The sequence below is a fragment of the Lontra canadensis genome, unplaced genomic scaffold, assembly GCF_010015895.1.
Source record: "Lontra canadensis isolate GAN:19392208 unplaced genomic scaffold, GSC_riverotter_1.0 scaffold39, whole genome shotgun sequence".
In the NCBI taxonomy this organism is placed as follows: domain Eukaryota; kingdom Metazoa; phylum Chordata; class Mammalia; order Carnivora; family Mustelidae; genus Lontra; species Lontra canadensis.
This window is the reverse complement of record NW_022631033.1, coordinates 1,422,258-1,441,151: the sequence shown is the minus strand read 5'-3', so window position 1 is coordinate 1,441,151 and position 18,894 is coordinate 1,422,258. Positions and strand designations below refer to the sequence as shown.

The window sequence follows — 18,894 nt, the reverse complement described above, 5'->3', positions numbered from 1 at the left end:
AGCATAAATTGATTTAATGAATAAGAAAACAGGAAAACACTAGAAAGTTGACAAACCAATAAAGAGCTGATTGCACAGTCTGGCTCTTACAACACCACATCCCAGAAGCCCACCCTCCTTTCTCAAGATGGCCCCAATGCTGATGGACTGTTGTAGCCTAAGGTATGTCCCCAGCAAGCCGATCTGTAAAAACATCCTAAGACCCTCTGTCCTGAACTTGAATGGTTTCTAGAGATGTGTGGATTGGCAATGGATTTCTGCAAAGGGACCCGTATTTGGGATAAGGCCACACTGTCTAAATAAGGAGATTCTCAACCCTATTCTTTAGAAGTATGATCTTTCTAAGATAGTGTCATGTTATGTTTTTAGGGAACAGGGCAGTTGGACAGTCTCAACAGAATGCCTACCCCTCAGGCCTATACAGAGGTAGAGAATGAAACTATTCCTGGGTTAAGGGCACAAGTGAACCCATTAATAAAACTAATTTGGAGTTATCGCCCCACTAGTCAGATACTTCTCGGCCATACTGATGAAGGTGAAGATTCGGAGGCAGACGAGCCCCGAGAGTTCCCCGATGCCGCTACCCTGGCCAAGAGCGGGGCTGGCAGCTGCACAATCACAGAGAACTATCTTCTTTGCGACATTCTACACAGTAGTGAAAACTCAGAGGCGATCCCCCAACAATAAGGTAATGACAATAAATTAGAGCCCGTCTACTCACCGACACCCAGACAAGCACAAGGACGATGTGCTCAGTGGATAGGTGTGCCGTGAAGGAGGCACATGATGGCTGTGTGCCAGGACTCTGACCACCCTGACCTTCAGCCTCGAGTGTTACACATGGGAACGTGCTGTGCTACACAGAAAGGGAAATCAGGGTGCAGATGGGACCGAGGCTGGAGGTCACCTGACCCAGAGATGGGGAGAGCCCCCCGGATCATCCAAGCAGGCCCAGTGTCACCACGTGAAGTCTTCAAAGCAGAGAAAGGCAAAGGGAGTCAGAGGTACAATGGCTGAGATGAGGCAGGAGAGGCTGGGGAAGGGGAAGGGATCCTCTGCCACATGTGGTTTTGAAGACACAGGCTGACACATGCGTGTGGGGGCCCACAGAGACTCAGCTGACGGCCAGCAGAGATAGAGGCCCAGTTCTAAGTCTGGGACAAGGAGACAGAACCCCCACGCAGTTCTCTCAGAAAGGAACGCAGATCTGCTGACCCATCAAGTTAGCCCAGGAAGACGCATGTTGGGCTTCTGACCCATAGGGCCCAAAGAATCAGATGATAAATCTATCTTATTTTAAGCTACTAAATTTGTGGTAGTTTCTTATGATAGCCATAAAAAACTAAAGGATGGTGGAGAGAAAAAAAGGAAAGGACATTAGAGTAATATGTACAGTGTGATCTCATTTTTGTTTTAAAAATAGGTACATGTATACACTTCTGTGCAAACAAATTGTCTAGACAGTGCAAAGCCATCAGCAATGGCCGCTCCCGGAGACATGGCAATGGAAGAGACAGAAGGACGTTCCACTTCATATAATTCTGCGTTGTGTTAGCTTTTTACTGCAAGTATAGATAATTCTGCAGGTTAAAATCAATTTAATCATGAATTTAATTAACAGATGGTGGCGTATCTGAGGCCAGCCCTGTACCATGCGGACGCCACTCTTGGCCAGGTTGTGAGGGCTCAGGGTCCCCGGGAGAATGTCCTGCCGCACGGGACCACCCAGACCCACGCTCCTTGTCTGCACGTGCACCGGCATCGTCGGTTAAACAAAAGCGCGTGTTCTGGAGACTCTGGACGCGTGGTTCCCGTAACAGGATGGGACAGGCACTGCCGCAGCCCAGGGCCGATGGCCGGAAGGAGCACGCGCGAGCGAGAGAAGGCAGGGTCCGAGCGACCAACGAGGTCGCGCAGTGACACGCTCAGAATAGAGAACAAGTGGACAGAAGAAACAAACCATGAAATTTCAGAAGAGCAATTTTTCATGAGCCTTTCTTCCTTACTTAGTTTTTGATTTGACTTTTCAAAACAACTTTTGCTTTTAAAGATTTTATTTATTTATCAGAGAGCAAGCGTGCGAGAGCGAGAGCAGCACACCAGCAGGGGCAGCTGCGGCGAGGGAGAGGCAGGCTTCCCGCTGAGCAGGGAGCCCGATGCGGGACTCGATCCCAGGCCTCGGGGTCATGACCTGAGCTGAAGGCAGATGCTCACCGACTCAGCTACCCAGGAGCCCCCCTGACGTGACTTTAGAAACATCAGAAGAAGGCAAAGAATCGAGTGCGACTGGAGTCAGCGTGAACGGAAAACACAAGAGCCGAGCTGGGGTAGAACGCTGGGAGCTTCCTAGACAAACACGCCAGATGAGGACGCGTGGGGACGGTCCTCGCACGTCCACGAGGAGAGGAACAGGCAGCGAAGTCGAGTGTGTGCCCCTCTTTGTGGGCTCGCAGCCCACTTGGGCGACGACCTGGGCCCCAGCAGCCGGGCGCCCCGCCTACCTTCCGCTCCGACAGCACCCTCTGGTGAGAGACCCGGGGCTCCCGGGGAGGTGGGAGGTGGGGCTCCCGCAGGGACAGAGAGCAACCACCCCCCTCCTCTGCTGAGCCCAAGATCCGCAGGTCAGCAGCAGCGGAAGCCGCGAGCCTCCTCCACACGCGCGGTGCCCATTAGCGGAAGAGCTGCCCAGGTGCCCTGTGGGGCATTTTCAAGGAGCCTGGCATCTGGTCCTTTCGGGACTAATGTAAAGAGGGTCAGGAACTGGGTGGTTGTGAATCAGCTCTACACGTGGTTTTTAAGTTGATGATCTTATATTTAGAATCTTCACAGATGACGCTTTTACTGGTGCCCTTAATAGCAGCTCCTTAATCAAGCGGTTAGCGGTGACTCCTGAGAAGTCATTCACGAGAAGCTCATCCTGCTCACTCGCTCTGTGAGTGCGGAGCACAGACAATGTGCTACCCGACGGAGAGACATGACAGTGACACATGACACATCTCTTGCCCTCGCGAGTACACAGGCGATTGGGGGGAGCTAACAAGTGGCAGTGGTAAGCACGGGGTGCTCAGGGAGCACTCTGGGGGGTGTCTGACCCAGGGAGACTCCCAGGAGGAGGTGGTCCCAAGCTGAGCCCCAAAGGACAAGCAGAAGCATGGCAGTGTGGGGGTGCTGGGGACAGATGCGCATCTCGAAGTGGGAGCTGTCCGGGAGGGCCGGAGTGTAGACCTCACTGTTCGGACACGGTGAGAAATAAGGCCTCACAGCCTCCTGGGGCTGGATCCTGACCAGTCTGCCATCCGACTCGGCCACAAACCGGGTGGTCAGAGCTGACAAGTGCAGGGGGAGATCAGCACAGGGCTCGAGAAGCAGGGCTTAGAGCTGCTGCTTGAGAGACGGCAGGAGCTGTGTGGTCTGACAGGGGCTGTGAGCCCCAACCACAGCGGAGTCCCAGTATCAGGAAACAGCAAGAAGCCAAGACCGATGACGCTAGAAATGAAGACGCTGGCTTTGAGGGACCCTGTCACCCTTCTGGATGGGTCCTGAATATTCTGCAGGCCCTGTTGATTGCTTCCAGAGGCTTCTCAGGGCGACTCCACCACGTCTCCGACGTAGACCTGCCTCCTCCCTGGTAGCTGAGTAGTCTGACCATTTGTCATGGACCAGGGGCTTCCGGGACACCCACAGAGCAACTACCCAGCTAAGACACAGGACTAGGCTACTCTGGAGGAAAGGGGAGCTCCCTTGTCCTAGGGCAGGCTCATGAGCCAGCAAGGACACCTGAGCCCATCTTCCGAGGCAGGTCACCCGGCAGGCAGGCAGGCAGGGTTCTCTTCTGATCCTCCTCTGGATGGCTTCCCCCAACCGACCAGCCAAGCGGGAGGGAGCAGGTGCTGGGAGCAGCTTGTGTCTCATGTTGCCTGGATACGCACTCACCAAAAAAGAGAAGCGAGGCAGACCTACGCTCCCGTCTTCCTGTCCCAGAATAAAGTTAGTCTCTCGGCACAGAGGAGCTGCTTGCACAGATCCTTGCTCTCAGCTCCCATCCTTTGGTTTTGCAAGACGCCGTTTTTCCAGCTCTGGTTGGGCGGCTGGATCTGACGGCGCCCCCACTCTTGGCGCAGGTCTGTGAGTTCTGGCAGATCCTGGAGTCACGACCGAGGCGCGGCGCTCCTCCGTTCTCTGCTGGGGCGCCCGTGTCTGCTGCTACGGGACGGCTTCATCGCACCTCGGAGAGCTCCTTTAATACAAGGATGTGGCCCCGCGTGTGGGCGGGGGTCTTCCCACTTCGGTTCTGATGAGCCAGCACTTCCTGCACGTCCATTCGCGGGAGCCCTCTCCCGCTGTCCCGCCTTGGGGCTCGCGAGGTTCTTCTCTCGGGGCTTGGAGGGTGTCACTTCCTTGTCACTTTCCCGGCTCCTAACATCTGTGATGACAAGTCGGCCCCAAGTCTTCATTCCTCTGTGTGTAACGGGTTTGATTTTTCTCCAACCGTCCTGGAGCGTTTCTCTTAGTCCTCGGTTTCTGGCAGTTTGAATACGATGTGTGTACATACGAGCGGGTTCGCTCTCTCGTATTTACCTTTCTTGAGACTTTGAGATTCTTCCGTCCATGATTCAGGGTTTCTGTCTTCGGGGCATCCCCAGGGATCGAATCTGGAAAGCCCCTTCGGTCCCGCATGCCCTCGGTTGCTCTCAGGGTCCCGGTTGCGCGGCGGCCGCGGCGGCATGCACTCCCCCCACAGCTCCTACGTGTTCCTTCCCACTTCCGCTCCCCCCACTTTCTTCTCTGACTTCCTTTCGGTAACTTCTGCGGACCCACCTTCACGTTCACGGGTGTGTTAACGGCGTTCACCGATGAGCTCCTCAGCGGGGGCCTCGCTCCTGACCTGAGGTCTGTCTGCTGTATTTCTGTCCACCTTTCTTCCACTTCTCATCGCTCTGCGGGCCCCGCGGTTACGGATGCATGTCACCCCCTCTTCCAGCAGGCCTTCCGCCATGTGAACCAGGCATCTGGAGGGTCTCTCTGACAGCATCATGGTCCCTGTCCTCTCCGTTCTCTGGGTTGCTCTGTGTCCGGAGAGCGGCTTTTGTTTGCCTTTACTCTGAAGTTTGCTGGGGCGCTGGTCCTCCGTGCAGAACGGCAGAGGCCGAGGTAAGTGAGGTTTGTGTTTGGGAGTGGACACACCCCGTGTTCTTCCAGACTGAGATCCTGCTGCGGTGGCCGATGGCTTGGGGTGACGGTTAGGTGTTCGCCGCTAGGCCTGGCCGCGGCAGCCCCGTGTCCGTTCGTGAGGGCTCTTCCTGCTCCTCCCAGGGGATGAGCAGCCATTCAGTACTGGGTTAAGATCAGGGCCTAGGACTGGGGGGCGGAAGGTTTTCTTTCCTCTCTCCCCGCAGGTTTACTCATGCGCCCTCAAGTGGGTGATGGCCCTACTCCATAGGAAGGTGTACAGGCAGGGGTCCCAGGGGAGGGGACCTTCCCTCCAGGGGTAGGAGTCATCCGCTGGACAACTGTCCCAGCAACCTGGGTTGAGGGGCTCTCTCCGGCTCCAGACCCCTTCCTACCCAGCGCGGGGCCGTTGAGGAGCACATGGGGGCCTGTGCTCACCCCGTGGGGCTGGGGCTCCCAAGGATCCACCCAGGCAGACTTCACGAGCCCCGCAGCCCTCCCTGCCGCACCCCGCTCCACGTGGGGCAGCCCTCGAATCCTAGTCTTCTGGAGCCCCCTGGGGTGCCCTGCTGCCTGGGGGTCTAGTGCCATGTTGGCCGGCCTTTTCCCCTGATATCGGGGAGGCACCACCGGGCATTCTGGCCGTCCGCACCCCAGGCAGAGCTGGAACCGTTCACCCACTGCTTCGCTAGATGCCGTTCTCTGGGGGTTTGTGAAGGTACCTGCTCTGCGGCCGGCCACCCAGTACGCAGCCCCACAGAGGCACGGTCTGTTTGGTACCTTTGCTGCTCTAAAGAGCCATGTTGTTCCACAGCTGCGTGGACGGCACACCCGTGTGGTGAAGCTGTTCACCTGATGTGGAGAAGGTGCCCAGCAGGCTTCTGCCCTCGGGCCCCGCTGCATCTACTTCCTCTCACTCCTTAGACACAAGCTGCCTTCATTAGTTTCTTGTGTTCTTCTGTGACTTATACCATACAAAGTGATAGGAATTTTCTTACTCCCCCAACTGCATTATACAGAAAATGACATGCTTTATATTGTCCTACGCTTCGCTTTTTAAAATTAACATAATCTGGATCTCGCCGCTTGAAGACATGCGAGTCTGACTGGTGTTTATAGCCATGTCGTGTTCTAGAACATTCTATGACTATATTCTGGGGTCTGCATGTCTATTACTCAGTCAGCCCCGTGGCAGTGGATTGTGGGGTAGATTCTGACGGTCCCTAACAGTGTTGTAATGAACAGGATTTTGCCCACATCCCTCCTTACAGGTGCAGGCACATCCGGGGCACAAGTTCCCCAAAGTGGGACCCAGTGCCTACAGCTGGGCGTCCGGGCAGCTGGCAACATCTCATGATGATCTACAACGACAGAGTAGACATCACTGGATTTTGTACATCTTTGTGTGCTTTTCAGGAATTTCTTTAAAATAAGTTCTTACACTTCTCGTTTTAAATGGTACACTAAAATACTCTCCAGAAAGTTTTAATAATTTTTAAGATATGTGAATAATCATTTTCTGGTCTTTATCCATATTTATATTGTGGTTTTTTTCTTACTGATTCGTAAGGCATCTCTCTACATGGTAAGAACATAAATGTGTGACTGAAATGACAAAACATGTCTCCAGGTCTCAATTACTATTTTATCTTGGTGACGGTACTTTTAGCTTGTTGGCTGGTTGGTTTGCTTTTACTACAAATAAGTTTTTAATTTTATGAATTCAAATCTGTCCTCATGTTACAGCTTCTCAATGTGGAGTAATATTTGCGTATGTCTCCTCCGTCTGAAAATCACGGAAGAGTCACACGCATGCATGCATGTACAAGCCTATGCACACGCCACATACACACATTCACGTGTCAGTGTGCACATACATATCATATGATACACACATATCGATAGGAGTCTTTTTTTAAAAAACAGGATTCACACTGAGCATGGGGCCCAGCGCAGGGCTCAAACTCACGACCCTGAGATCAAGACCGGACCCGAGATCAAGAGTCACTCACTTAACTGACCGTCCCAGGCTCAGTGCACCAGCACGATTCTTAGATCTCCTCGCCATCTGAGTTTATCTTTACATATGAAGTTCTTAAAATAAGTTCTCCTTCCTCTATAAATTTAAAATACCTCCTTCCTGGGAGATGACTCAGAGATGTTCAGAATTATTAGAGCTTTGACTTCTCAATTCAACTAAGCAAAAAAAAGCAGAAAAAAAGAAACAAAACCTCAAAGGCCCCCAAATGAAATCAGTCAGTCTACCTTTCCTAATAATCAGAAATGAGTTCTGCATATCCAGTATCTCTAATACAAATACACAAGCTGATTAAAAACCCGGCACACCGGATGCACAGTCACTGGAAATCTACCTTTCACCTGTAGTCATTCCAGCTGGTGTCCACATGTGGCCGGCGTCTGTCCCAGGTGTGGGTCTGACCGTCCAAATGAGCACGCGGTGCAGGACAGCACCGTGACACGTGTGCGGGGTTTCGGCTGTTTGCTCTGGACTCTTCTTTTGAGCGAGAAGCTTTTCCCTCCCTTGCTCATCCGGAGAAGGCAGTGAGGTGAAGGCAGGAGTCCTCATCTGTACAAAAAGGACGTCTGTTCAATTATTAATGAGAGGATGGGTTTTTTCTTGGTTAACAGCAGAAAGGCAAGACTGTGTTCAAACAGAATCACCGTTGCAAGAGGTCACACATTTTGAAGGAGAAAATCTGCAGCCTTTGCAGAAAGGATTTCGTATTCGATGGCATAAAAGGACTGATAACAGCCAATTAGAGAATCAGTTTTCTTCCAGGTCTTTAGCCCCGCAGATGGAAAACGAGGGGCTGGTCCAGTTCATTTTCTCTGTGCCTTTACTGTGATGGGGAGCGGCATACGGTTCCTGAAGTTTCAGTGCACGCGTGTGATAGTTCAGAGAAAAGAGTGTAAATCCAGGCCTGTCACATTGGAACTGAAGTGTAACTACCACGTCGTGTTGCTGCTTTTTTTTGCATTCTTAAATACTGTTGCCAGAAGTCGTCCGTGCATACCAGAGGAGCACAAAACCCAGAGGGGGTCAGCAAATGGGAATTCTTACTTTTAGCTCCTGAATCAGCCTGTCACCTGGAAATGTCTGTCAGCCACCCCTCCTGGGGAGGTTCTATGGTACAGACGGGGACACGCTCAGGGCACTGTGAGATCAGAGGACTTCAGTTACATTTGAAATGCAACTTAAGAACTATGAGTTTCACTTCGTCTTTGGGTGTAGAACGAACTCTAGAATACAGAGGGTCTGCTGAGGTAGTCCACCGCACACGTCACATACAGCAGGCCCAGGGAGGGGCCTGCACACCTTCCTATAGCAGCACCGAGCAGGTGCAAAGCAACCACAGATGGGGGGACTGGACTGCAGGTGGGGGGACCACAGGCGGGGGACTGGACTGCAGGCTGGGGGACCACAGATGGGGGACTGGACTGCAGGCTGGGGGACCACAGGCAGGGAAACCCAGGCAGGGGACCGCAGGTGGGGGACTGGTCTGCAGGCTGGGGGACCACAGGTGGGGGGACTGCAGGTGGGGGGACCGCAGTCGGGGGCACTGCAGGCGGTAGGATGGGGGTGAGGTGATGGACAGGTGTGTTGTACAGCCACCTGTCTGTTCTGCAGAGCCTGGTCTGCTCATCTGGGAACCTGCACCAACCCCCTCATGGTTTCCTGCTGCTCCTCTGACCACATGGTGATGGTATAATGAAGTACTCCTTCCTTTCCCTGTAATGCCCGCTGGTCTCCACAGGCACAGTCCTGCAATCCTCTGGCAAACATGCTCACTCTGGGCACGGGGTTAAAATCACTACTTTCATGTCAAACCCGCGGTCACTTCTGGGATGTTCTGCATCTCAATTCTCTGAGCTGGGGTCATGCTGCATGAAATGGGCAGAATTATAACTTCCCTGAGTAAACAGTCGAATTTCTGTGATGTCACTTAAAATGAAAATAAATGAAATCACATTGGAATGTATAAAATGCCAACCCGAAGTAAAATGGGGTCCGATGCTGACAGGCAATGACAGGAACAACATGATGACGTATCTCCCATCACGTCACCGTGTTCTCAACACGCTGGCCCCAGGGAGTGGCTTCCGGGAGGTCCATGCAGCTGACGGAGCAGCAGAGGGCCCCTGCTGGGCACGGCCCCATGGGGACTCCTCATGGGGCGCCGCCCTTCCCGTCCCGTTCTCTCCAAGGCACGGTCAGGTGTGGGAGTAAGAATAATCTGCGCGCTCGCAGACAGAGCCCTGTACCCCGACACTAGCTGGAAGGATGAAAAGAGTGACTGGGGCTGAATCTGGACTGGGACCAAAATTCTGGGGCACCATTGGGCCATTCATTCCCCCACTTCCGCCGGCCCTCAGAGCCCTCAGCGCGTGGACGGTCAGTATCTGCATTACAACGTTAAGTGACCTTGGTCTCTTCCTCGCTCTGGGGCTTGGGAGGGAGTTCTCGGTGTCCCGAGTGATGCTGTGGGTTCTCCTAAGGCTGCCCCTGGGCTCCTGGTACCTGGCCCTGGGGTGGCCGGGTGAGGGGGTTCAAGGGATGGGAGGGTCTCCTCCGCCCACTGTGGGATGACATGAGCTCAGTGTGGTGAGGACAGCTCCACGACGGGCACATGGGATGCTGTGGGAGTGCTCCCCAATGGGGGGGCGGCAAAGAGGGGATGGGGGGACTCATTAACACGAAAATCAAGTTCTTATTTGGAAACTACCGGATCCCTGCTCACCATTAAAACACAACTTTTCTTCTTTTTTTTCTCTCATGTGGTTTGCTTGAAACATACACACTTGGGACAAGAGTCACCAGCTTTCAAAAAGTCAGCTCAGGTCTGTGGCCACATGCCCAGGGGCCCCGAGCCCTGAGCCCCGAGCCCCAGACCCCGAGCCCCGGACCGTGCATGAGTGTCAGCAGCTCAACCCCCAGAGCTGTGGAGCACGTGGCTTCCTGGGTGTCACTGTCCTTGGGGAGGGTGATGGTCATTCCTAATGTGCATGTGGGACTCCGCAACCCAGGGTAAAGATGGGGAGGCTGGCGGCCAGTCTGCTGCCCGCCTGTGGGGTGGAGGTCAGGTTCATGGCCGGGCGGCTCTGCATGTGACATCCCGCAGGACAGCGCTCTGGGGACACCTGTTTCTGTGCTTGTCCATGCCTCCGTCCACAGCATCCTGCCAGCCCACTGACGCCGTCCCGAGTGGCTTTGCTCCAGTTGGCCCTGATGAGTATCCCTGACTGTCCTCCACTCTCTGTGTGGGGCAGAGCAGGCACATGTGTACAGTGAGAGGACCCCGGTGTTCCCAACCCGACTGCTGTGCAGCTGAGCTAAACCCAGCAGCAGAGACACGGTTGGCCACGGTGAAGAGTAACATCCAGCCGGGTTGAGAATCAGGATGAGGCGTCTTGCACGCTGCCGCTAACGCCTACGTGGTGGTGTTGGGAGAATCTCCATGGTTTTGCCTGTGGCCGTGCGCACCAGGCACGGGAGGGGCGCCACAGAGACCACGCCTCGGTCTGGGGCTCCGTCCTCCTGCTTGCGGGTTATGGTGACTGGTCTGTGCAACAGCGGAAGTGCAGAGATGCGGATCCGGAGGCGGAAGCTTCATGGTGGAAGAAACTTCACAGGGACAGTGGCTGCTTGCGGGGGGCGGAGCCAGAGCGCTCACGGGTTGCGGACCCCTGAACAGCAGTGGGTTCAGGGCGCGGGCCTGCTTCTATGTGGGCTGTTTCCCATAAACACAGCAAAGGTACTTCTGCTGTCCTAAAAGCCCGTGACGTTCAAGGGTCAACCCTACACGCAAAGTGAGTGGCAGGGACCAGACACACAGCAATGTGGGCATGAGAGCCGTGTTTTCAAGTTCATGTTAACAGTCTACTTCCCAAACGGTTGTCCTTGTTTGTACTTTAGAAAGTAGTTAAATTCATCAGCGCCCTGTCTCAGGACAAGAGTGTAAGCACGTGCTGTTGTACCTGTACAAGCTGTCCCCCAGCCCTGAAAAACCCCTACTGCCCACGAATGCGCTAAGAAGGTTTCAGTGCACAAGACACGCCCGACAGTGATCTCTGCACACGCACACTCGTTCCCACCACTACGTTCCCACCACTACGCAGCCGGCACGGACGGGTCTCACCGGCGACGACAGTGGCTTTACTGAGTGGATGTGGAAACCACCCAAGTAAATAACCAAAGGTCTGTTTTTCCTAAAGCTCTTGAAAACTGATGGCCCCATATCTACTATTTGCAACTCAGACACCGAGGGTGGCCCCGACGGGCCGTGTGTGCACGGGGAAGACAGGAAGGCGGTCTTACGTTTGGAGGTCTGCCAGCGGCCTGGGTCCCATGGGCTTGAGCAGGGGCTCTGGCCGCACGGTCGCCGTGGGGGACGTCTTGGGGCTGGAGTCGGACTCTGCACTCTCCTCATCGCCCATGGCTTTGATGTAGCTCCCGCTTCGCATTCTCCTGCAGGGGATCTCCTCGTCCTTGGCGCCCGTGGGGTACCCTGCCCACTCGTCTTGTGGCACCTAGGGGAAAAGAGACACACATGCATCAGGCGTCAACGAGAAGCCCGGGGCTCTTTGGGGACACAGACCCTCTGTGGTTCCGTGAAGCCACACTCCTTATGGCTGACGTGAGGAGAGTAAGACAGACGCTTGCTGACATTGTCACTCAAATCCCAAAAAGACACTCATGTCCAATTACTGTTTTGTCCCCATCATAAAAGTGACAGGTAAACATGGAAAAGTGACAAGGTGAGAGGAACGCCGGAGGGAAAAAACCACTTGTAGTCCCAGCACCTAGAAAACAACACTGCTCGTGTTTTAGGTTTATTTCCTTCTGGCATAAAAGGAAATTAAAATTGTCTTTGAGAAGACTGGGGTGGGGGGCGAGCTCCCCAGGGCAGGGAACAGGACAGCAGCAGCAGAAGGGGAGAGCAGAGGGGAAGACTGGCTATGTCCTGGGGCTTCACCCCGGGGTGGTGGAGCTCAAGGGGTGTGGGTGTGCAGATACTGGGCACTTGGGCACAGGCCCCACAGGCCCCCCTCACACCGTGGGCCCCAGGCTCTGGGCCAGGCTCCCAGCCTGATGGAGACTGGGACCGCAGAGCTGGAAGCAGGTGAGCACCTGCCACACCCAGGACCTGAGCTCCTCACTCGACAGGAAGCAAGAGGCATGGGACTAGCCCAGCGCCTGCTGCCCCCAGTGGTCCCTCTCCCTGCCTCCTGGGGCTGAGTGCTCCGCAGCTCTGCACGGCCACGGGGAGGCTCTGGGGGACCTTGACCCCTTCAGGCAAAGTCACATTTACAAAAGCAAGACCACGCCGCAGGCAGCATCGGGTGCGGAGAAGCTCCCCGTGTCCGTGGCACAGGTCCCACCCCGCACCCGGGCAAACGGCCCCCATGATGTGGTCTTCCCGCTGTAGGTGACAGAGAAAGAAAAGGACAGAATCCCCCATGGGAAGCATCTCCAGGGCTGGCACTTTCCCGTCATGAAGGGTTTGGATGCTTACACGTTCTCCGTGGCGTACCCCGCGGGAGGCCTCCCTCCCTGCACTGGGCTGAGTGCCCCGCCAGGTTCCGTGGGGACCCTTTACTTCTCTCCTGAAAACGCAGACTGTAGCCTGGCTCTGGCAGATGGACAACAGCCACACGGCGGCCCAGCTCCTCCGTGGACCTGGTAAGCTCCACCTGCCAGCCAGGACATGGGTGTGGCAGGCGCCAGCGTCTAGACCTTGGGAAGCCCTGAAGTCCCCATGGGGATGGTGTCAATGGATCCTGTCTACGCTCTCCTGAGTCCACACAAGGTCCTGGGGCCCCAGCGGGAACATGCAGTGTAGCCGACCCTGAAGCCACAATGAGGTATGGAAACTTCCACACAGTCATTCAGCTGTGCCTACGTGGCACTGCGCGGTGAGCAGACCCACGCAGGCCAGTCCCGTGGGCTGTAAAACAGAGCGTAGCTGGGCGGCCCCTATGGCCATGGGGAGGCTGTGGGGGACCTCTGGCAGGCATCGCTGAGCTCCTTGTGGCCTGATGTCCCATGCGGGTCTCCACGCGGGTGTAGACAGGAACAAGGCCATGTGCATAGAGCAGGAGATCCTGTTCACAGCCTCTGGCCCCGAGACGTGGCTTCTGGGAAGGTGTCCCGAGATGGTGAGCCACGGTGCCGGGGCTGGTGACTCCCGGTAACTGAGGCGTCACGGTCACAGGGGAAACCCGGAAGGGGTCCTCGAGGAGGTAGCGTCAGTTCTCACAACAGGTGCTGCTCGGCCCCCAAAAACAGTTGTGCAGAAGAATACGTATTTAGCCACGGAAAGAGGTTCGGGGGAGAAAGCAATTTTTAACGTACCGTCTGCACTCCGTTTTCTATACTTCAAAAATAGACGTGCTTGCAGGATGCACGGAAACACAGCTGGGAGGGTGTGGGACGGGGCCAGCGCTGGACGGGTGATGATGGGCTCCCCGGTCCGGTCCCCTCACACGTCCGTTTCCTGAAGTTTCCATCTGGAGCCCACAGCACTATTGTGGCAGATGATAAACTTTTTTTAATTTAAGAAAAATCAGTTCTCAGTGACAACACCTCTCAGTAGAGGAGACACAAAATACTTGTGACTTAATGGAGGCGAAAGACACAAGTGCAGAGGGAAAAGCGAGGGGTCAGGGGAATCTGTGGCCAGAGAGGGCGTCTGGAGAGGCTTTCGGGAGACAGGGCCCTGGGTTCTGACTCACTTACATTGGACCACAGGCGGGCAGGCTCAGCAGCGCAGGCTCCCAGTCCCCCATGCCTCCGAGGAGGAGGGGCCCCTTCTGGTGACAGCTCCGGGGAGGAGCCAGGAGGCCGGCTGGGGACAGATGGGAGAAGGGCCATATGCCACAGAGACACACTCCTGTTGGCAGCTTTAGGAAATTTCTGTGAATTAACAGTGTTTCCATTAAAAACAAAAGACAAAAAAACAAAAATCAAAAATCCTACAGAGGTTTTTTTTGGCCCCCAGCAGCCAGTGAATTAACTAACCAATGAGACCAGCTTGTATTTTTGCTGTTACTGATTTAAGAAGCCAATTCGCAGTCTACAATGGAAGAAATTTCAATAGCGAGAGTGTGAACCAGAATCAAGTGCAGGACGTGAACACTGAACCCAAAGCATTTGCCTGCAGCCCAGCAAGAGAACGGAAGAGCCACACCAAGACGCCTCGAGGCCTCCATCCGTGGATCTTTTTGGGGCATCACAGCGTCAAAACCCTGCAGCGGCCGCACGCTCATGGCCGACGCTCCATCCCCACCATCACGACGTGGCTCCTGGTTTCCAGTGAGCCAGTACGCAGATGACTTTCTCAAGAAGCGCCACCAGCCTCTGCAAATCCAGTGACCATCGATGCCCCTAATTACCTCCCTGCGTATCATGATGACAGATATCTGTAATTTCCAAGTGGGTGTCTTCCCAGGGTTGACTTTGGTGCCTGTTTTGGTGCATCCCGTTTCTTGCTGCAAGGATACGTCAACGCTGCGTGTTTGAGTGCAAGGCACGGGCCGACGAGACCGGCTCCTGTGATAACATTCTCTGTCCGGTGGGGAGATCAAGGAAGAAAAACAGCAAGCAGCACCATGCTTCCCACAGGGAAATGTCTCCTTCCTTCATGCAACATGTGTGTTGAGTGCACACCGAGTGCATTTGTCACTGTGGACGGAACTGACAGCAAGACAGCGGGGCCTCTGCATCCCGGATTTGCACGGTAAAGGACAGCCGCTCTGAGTGGGGGCGGCCTCCAGATGCCATCAGGGAGATATGGGACAGCTGGGCCTGTCTCACCCCTGGGAAGCAGGACCGGCATCCCCGGGGCCAGAGAAGCTAGTTTTCGGGAAAGGGCAAAGCAATCCCACCCAACGGAGAAGTGGTTTGTGTCCCGTGTGATTCTGAAAGTCCGTTTTCCTGTCCGCAGTTACTGAAGCCTTCACTCCTCACTCTGTGTTGTATGTAAATCAAAGGCTGTGTGAGTGTGTGCGTGTATTTGCAAAGTTTTAACGAACAACAAATTTTTCAGGAATGCACCTAACCGTGTAAATCAAGGGAAGGGAGAATTTCGGTTTGAAGTTTTACCAAGAATTTTTGTTTACCATTTCCAAAAATCCCAGCGGCAGATGAATCCACTAGCCTCTGTAACTCCCCCCATCGGACTAATCAGTAGCCCAAAATTACGTGCATCTCCAGCCAGAAACAAGCTTCCGAGTTCTTCAATTTGTACACATTTGCCATTGTGCTCATTTTTATATTAGAATTTGTGTTTTCCGTTAAAAATTCTCTTCCTTTTATTTCTCTGTTAGGGTTTGGATACATAAATACACACAAGTTCAAATAGCGTGTATAGGTCGTAATGTGTAGGTTCACTCTAGAACAAAGGGATGTGATGAAATATCTATTATAAACAAGACACTTGTTTCAATGAGTGTAGGAGCCATCGCTGTGGACAGGGAAGTTATTTCCCCCATGTCCCGATGTGTCATCAGTGCAAGGAGTCTGAAGAGCGTGTAGGAAGCTTACCATGCCCATCTCCTAGGACGCGTGCAGACCCTCATTGGAAGGTCTCCGCTGAGCTTGGAGATGGGGAGGCTGATGAGGGCAGGACACTGGACACAGGCAGGGACTGCAGGGGACGCCGTGCTTGCTCGCCAGCCTGGGCGAGAGGATGGGCTTTGCAGGATCCCAAGTCTACCTGCTTCTAAGCTTCATGCTCTTTGGTTACACCAGTGGTTCCAGCTGGGGGCTCGGGTTTCTGCAACTGGGACACTTGGCAACATCTGGAGACAGATGTGTGTCTCCCAAACAGGGGCACTGCTGGGGACAGAGGCCAGGGAGGCTGCTCAGCGTCCCCATGCACAAGCTAGCCCCCCATGAGAGAGAGCTGTGGGGCTCGGGATGCCGGCAGGCCTCCCACTGGGGGGTGCGTGTCCTGACTGGCAGGACGGTGCCGATGTCACCCCCAGTCAGCCGCAGGACCCATGTCTCCTCAGCGGGCAGCAAAGTGCCTCTTTATTTAGTTCTGGGTCATGGTTTTTCCTCTGCAACACCACTCAGCTGTCCAGGTCACTTTCTTCAGCTGGAGCTGCATCCGCTTCCCTCCCCGCTGCGGCCAGGATGACGAAGGAGCAGAGGCCCGGCCCGGCCCAGAGTTATGGGCTGCGCCCAGCGCCCCTCCATCCCCGGCGCACATCCCAGGGCTACCTGCAAACCACTGGGCCTCATGCAACAGTCTCTCCTCCGGACCCAAGGAGCCTGACGCCCTGGGGCCTTCTCGCTCTGTCACAAGCGACCTTGGATTTCCTACTGTAAATGCCTACAAGGGCAAGGTCATTCCTTTTTTTTTTTTTTTTAAAGATTTTATGTAATTTATTTGACAGACAGAAATCACAAGTAGGCAGAGAGGCAGGCAGAGAGAGAGGGGGAAGCAGACTCCCCGCTGAGCAGAGAGCCCGATGCGGGGCTCGATCCCCGGACCCTGAGATCATGACCTGAGCTGAAGCAGAGGCTTTAATCCACTGAGCCACTCAGGCACCCCAAGGCAATGTCATTCTTAACTGTAAACCTGGATGACACACAATGATCGCTCCTGCAAAAGCACGGGTTTATATCATGATTTCTAATTTCCAAGATGCCTTTGTTACCTGATCCTGACTCTCTCCTGACTCTCAGCACAAACGGACACCCACAAGATCAGCCCGGGCTGGTAGATACCCGAACCCCAACAGCCTTTCACAAAGACTTTATTCCAACAAACACTTCCTGAATGTTTGTCACCTGGACAGGACGATTCCAGCATCCAAAGACAACGCATTGGAGGGGGGCCCAGGGCAGGGGGTCATTCTGTGGGCCTGGGATTCATGATTCCTGCCCCGGGCCAGGGGCAGGGGGCAGAGGATGGCCGTAGGATGGCCGTGGGATGGGTTCCTTCCTGCTTTGGATCTTGGGCCTGGGGTCTGTAGCGGGTATGTCCAGCCAGCACTCTGGTCCCCGGGGGTCCCGTCTCTACAGTGCCTCTCCCCAGATCCACCCAGCTTCCCCTGTCCCTGGCACTGGTGTGGTGAGCGTCCCATCCTTTATAGGTCCTCCAGGTCACCCCCTCGTAGGGGACTCCCCAGCCTCATCATGGAAACACCGTGCAGGAGAACAGCGACACGGGACACTGCCCTAGAGATTGCTACATGGTGAGGCAACGGGCCAGGCAGTGCACAGACACCCTGTGAAAGGCAGAAGATGGGGGGATATGTCAGGGAGGAGTATCTTCCGTGGGGACTCGGGGACAGGAGATGCCGTCACAGAGCACATGTCACCAGGGACGCACCTGGCTCAGCAGTGTGGCAGTAAGCCCGCCAACTGCAATTTCTGTGTGATTGAGATGCGAAGCCGTTCCCGTGGTGATGCGCTGGGGGGAGGTAGTGGGGGCACAGGAGGCCTGTGAGCAGATACAGGAGTGGTCCCACAATCCCAGCAACCCCACAGCCCCAGTGCTTCTGCGGACTGGCCCCAGGTAGAGCATGCGTTCATGTGGGACAGGATGGAGGGAGCTGGGCTCGATGTCTGTCGCCCCTCCAGGCTGTGAGTTCACGTCCAAAGTGGCTTCAGAGGGTCCAATATTTCACTAGAGGTTTGGAAGTGAGCCCGCTGCCTCAGAGTGACCATCACGCTAGACCACGGTCAGTCCCTGGCCCAGGTCCCCAAACCAGGGCCATTGGAAACAAATGCCTTCCTTCTGTGCTGCGGTGGGCATGTGCTCGGGGCAGAGTGGCCGGGCCCAGGCCTCCTCCCCCGGCCACATCGCTCAGGTCTCTCCCTCTTCTCCTGATACTGACGGGCTCTCTGGGACGTTTGTCAGCGTGCTGTGTTCCGGAACTCCAGCCTCCTGAGGATGCAGGGGTCCCATGAGAACACAGGCCAGGGGCTCCCTGCCCCTCTGAGGCCAGGAAACACTATTCCCTTGTCCAGGGGACATTGGAGCAGCTTCTGTTCATGGCTTCCAAGTGTCCTGCACATGGTCACTGGACAGGTGAACTAGTGGTCCTCGAGTGCAGTCTCCGGGGAGCATCTGCCCAGCCACCAGCGAGGGAGCACACGCAGCAGGGATGGGTCAGCGGCCACCCAGCCTGAAGCCCGTGGGGTGCGCAGGTCAGAGATGGCAGCGCAGACGGACTGAGGCACAGACTGGTGAGTGGTGTGCCAACCAGGCAGAGACGAGGACAGAACCGGGGCGGAGGGTCAGAGGCAGCCATGTCCCCAAGGTAACGCACACCCTCAGCCTGGGGCCACGGTGGCCCTTTTACCGCTGAGTTGTAGGGAAGCTCACAGCCACGGCTGTTGGTCTACCGGGGCCCCTTTCAAACACTTCGTGCAGAGATGGCAAACAAGCCCTCTTGGTAAAAGATGGTGATTTTCCTAGACCACACACACAACTTGTGAGTACAGGAAATCAGGAAACGTGGCATTTTCCAGAAGCCCTGTTGTCTGTGGCAAATGGAAGAGTACTCAGCTCCCTGGCCACTCTGTCTGCCAAAGGTGCGTGCTGGGGACTGGCAGCCCCCAGCCACGCTCGGATGGCCCCACTGCGCACCTGCTGCTGTCCACGGCTTCCCGCCATGTCAGCGTGGGACTGCTGCCTATCAGGCGCTGGGCGAGATGCTGGCTTCGAGGCCGCAGTGTCAGTACAGCTG

General features: G+C 55.1%; 1 protein-coding gene across 2 annotated transcripts in view; it reads right to left on the bottom strand.

Annotated features, from left to right (window-relative positions):
- DLGAP2 (DLG associated protein 2) overlaps positions 1-18,894 on the bottom strand; it is a 707,896-nt gene that overhangs the window by 80,909 nt on the left and 608,093 nt on the right. For both annotated transcript variants that reach the window (XM_032869809.1, XM_032869810.1), the window contains one exon: positions 11,507-11,718. In XM_032869809.1, the coding sequence (XP_032725700.1) occupies positions 11,507-11,718 (212 nt within the window). The remainder of the gene's footprint in view (positions 1-11,506; positions 11,719-18,894) is intronic.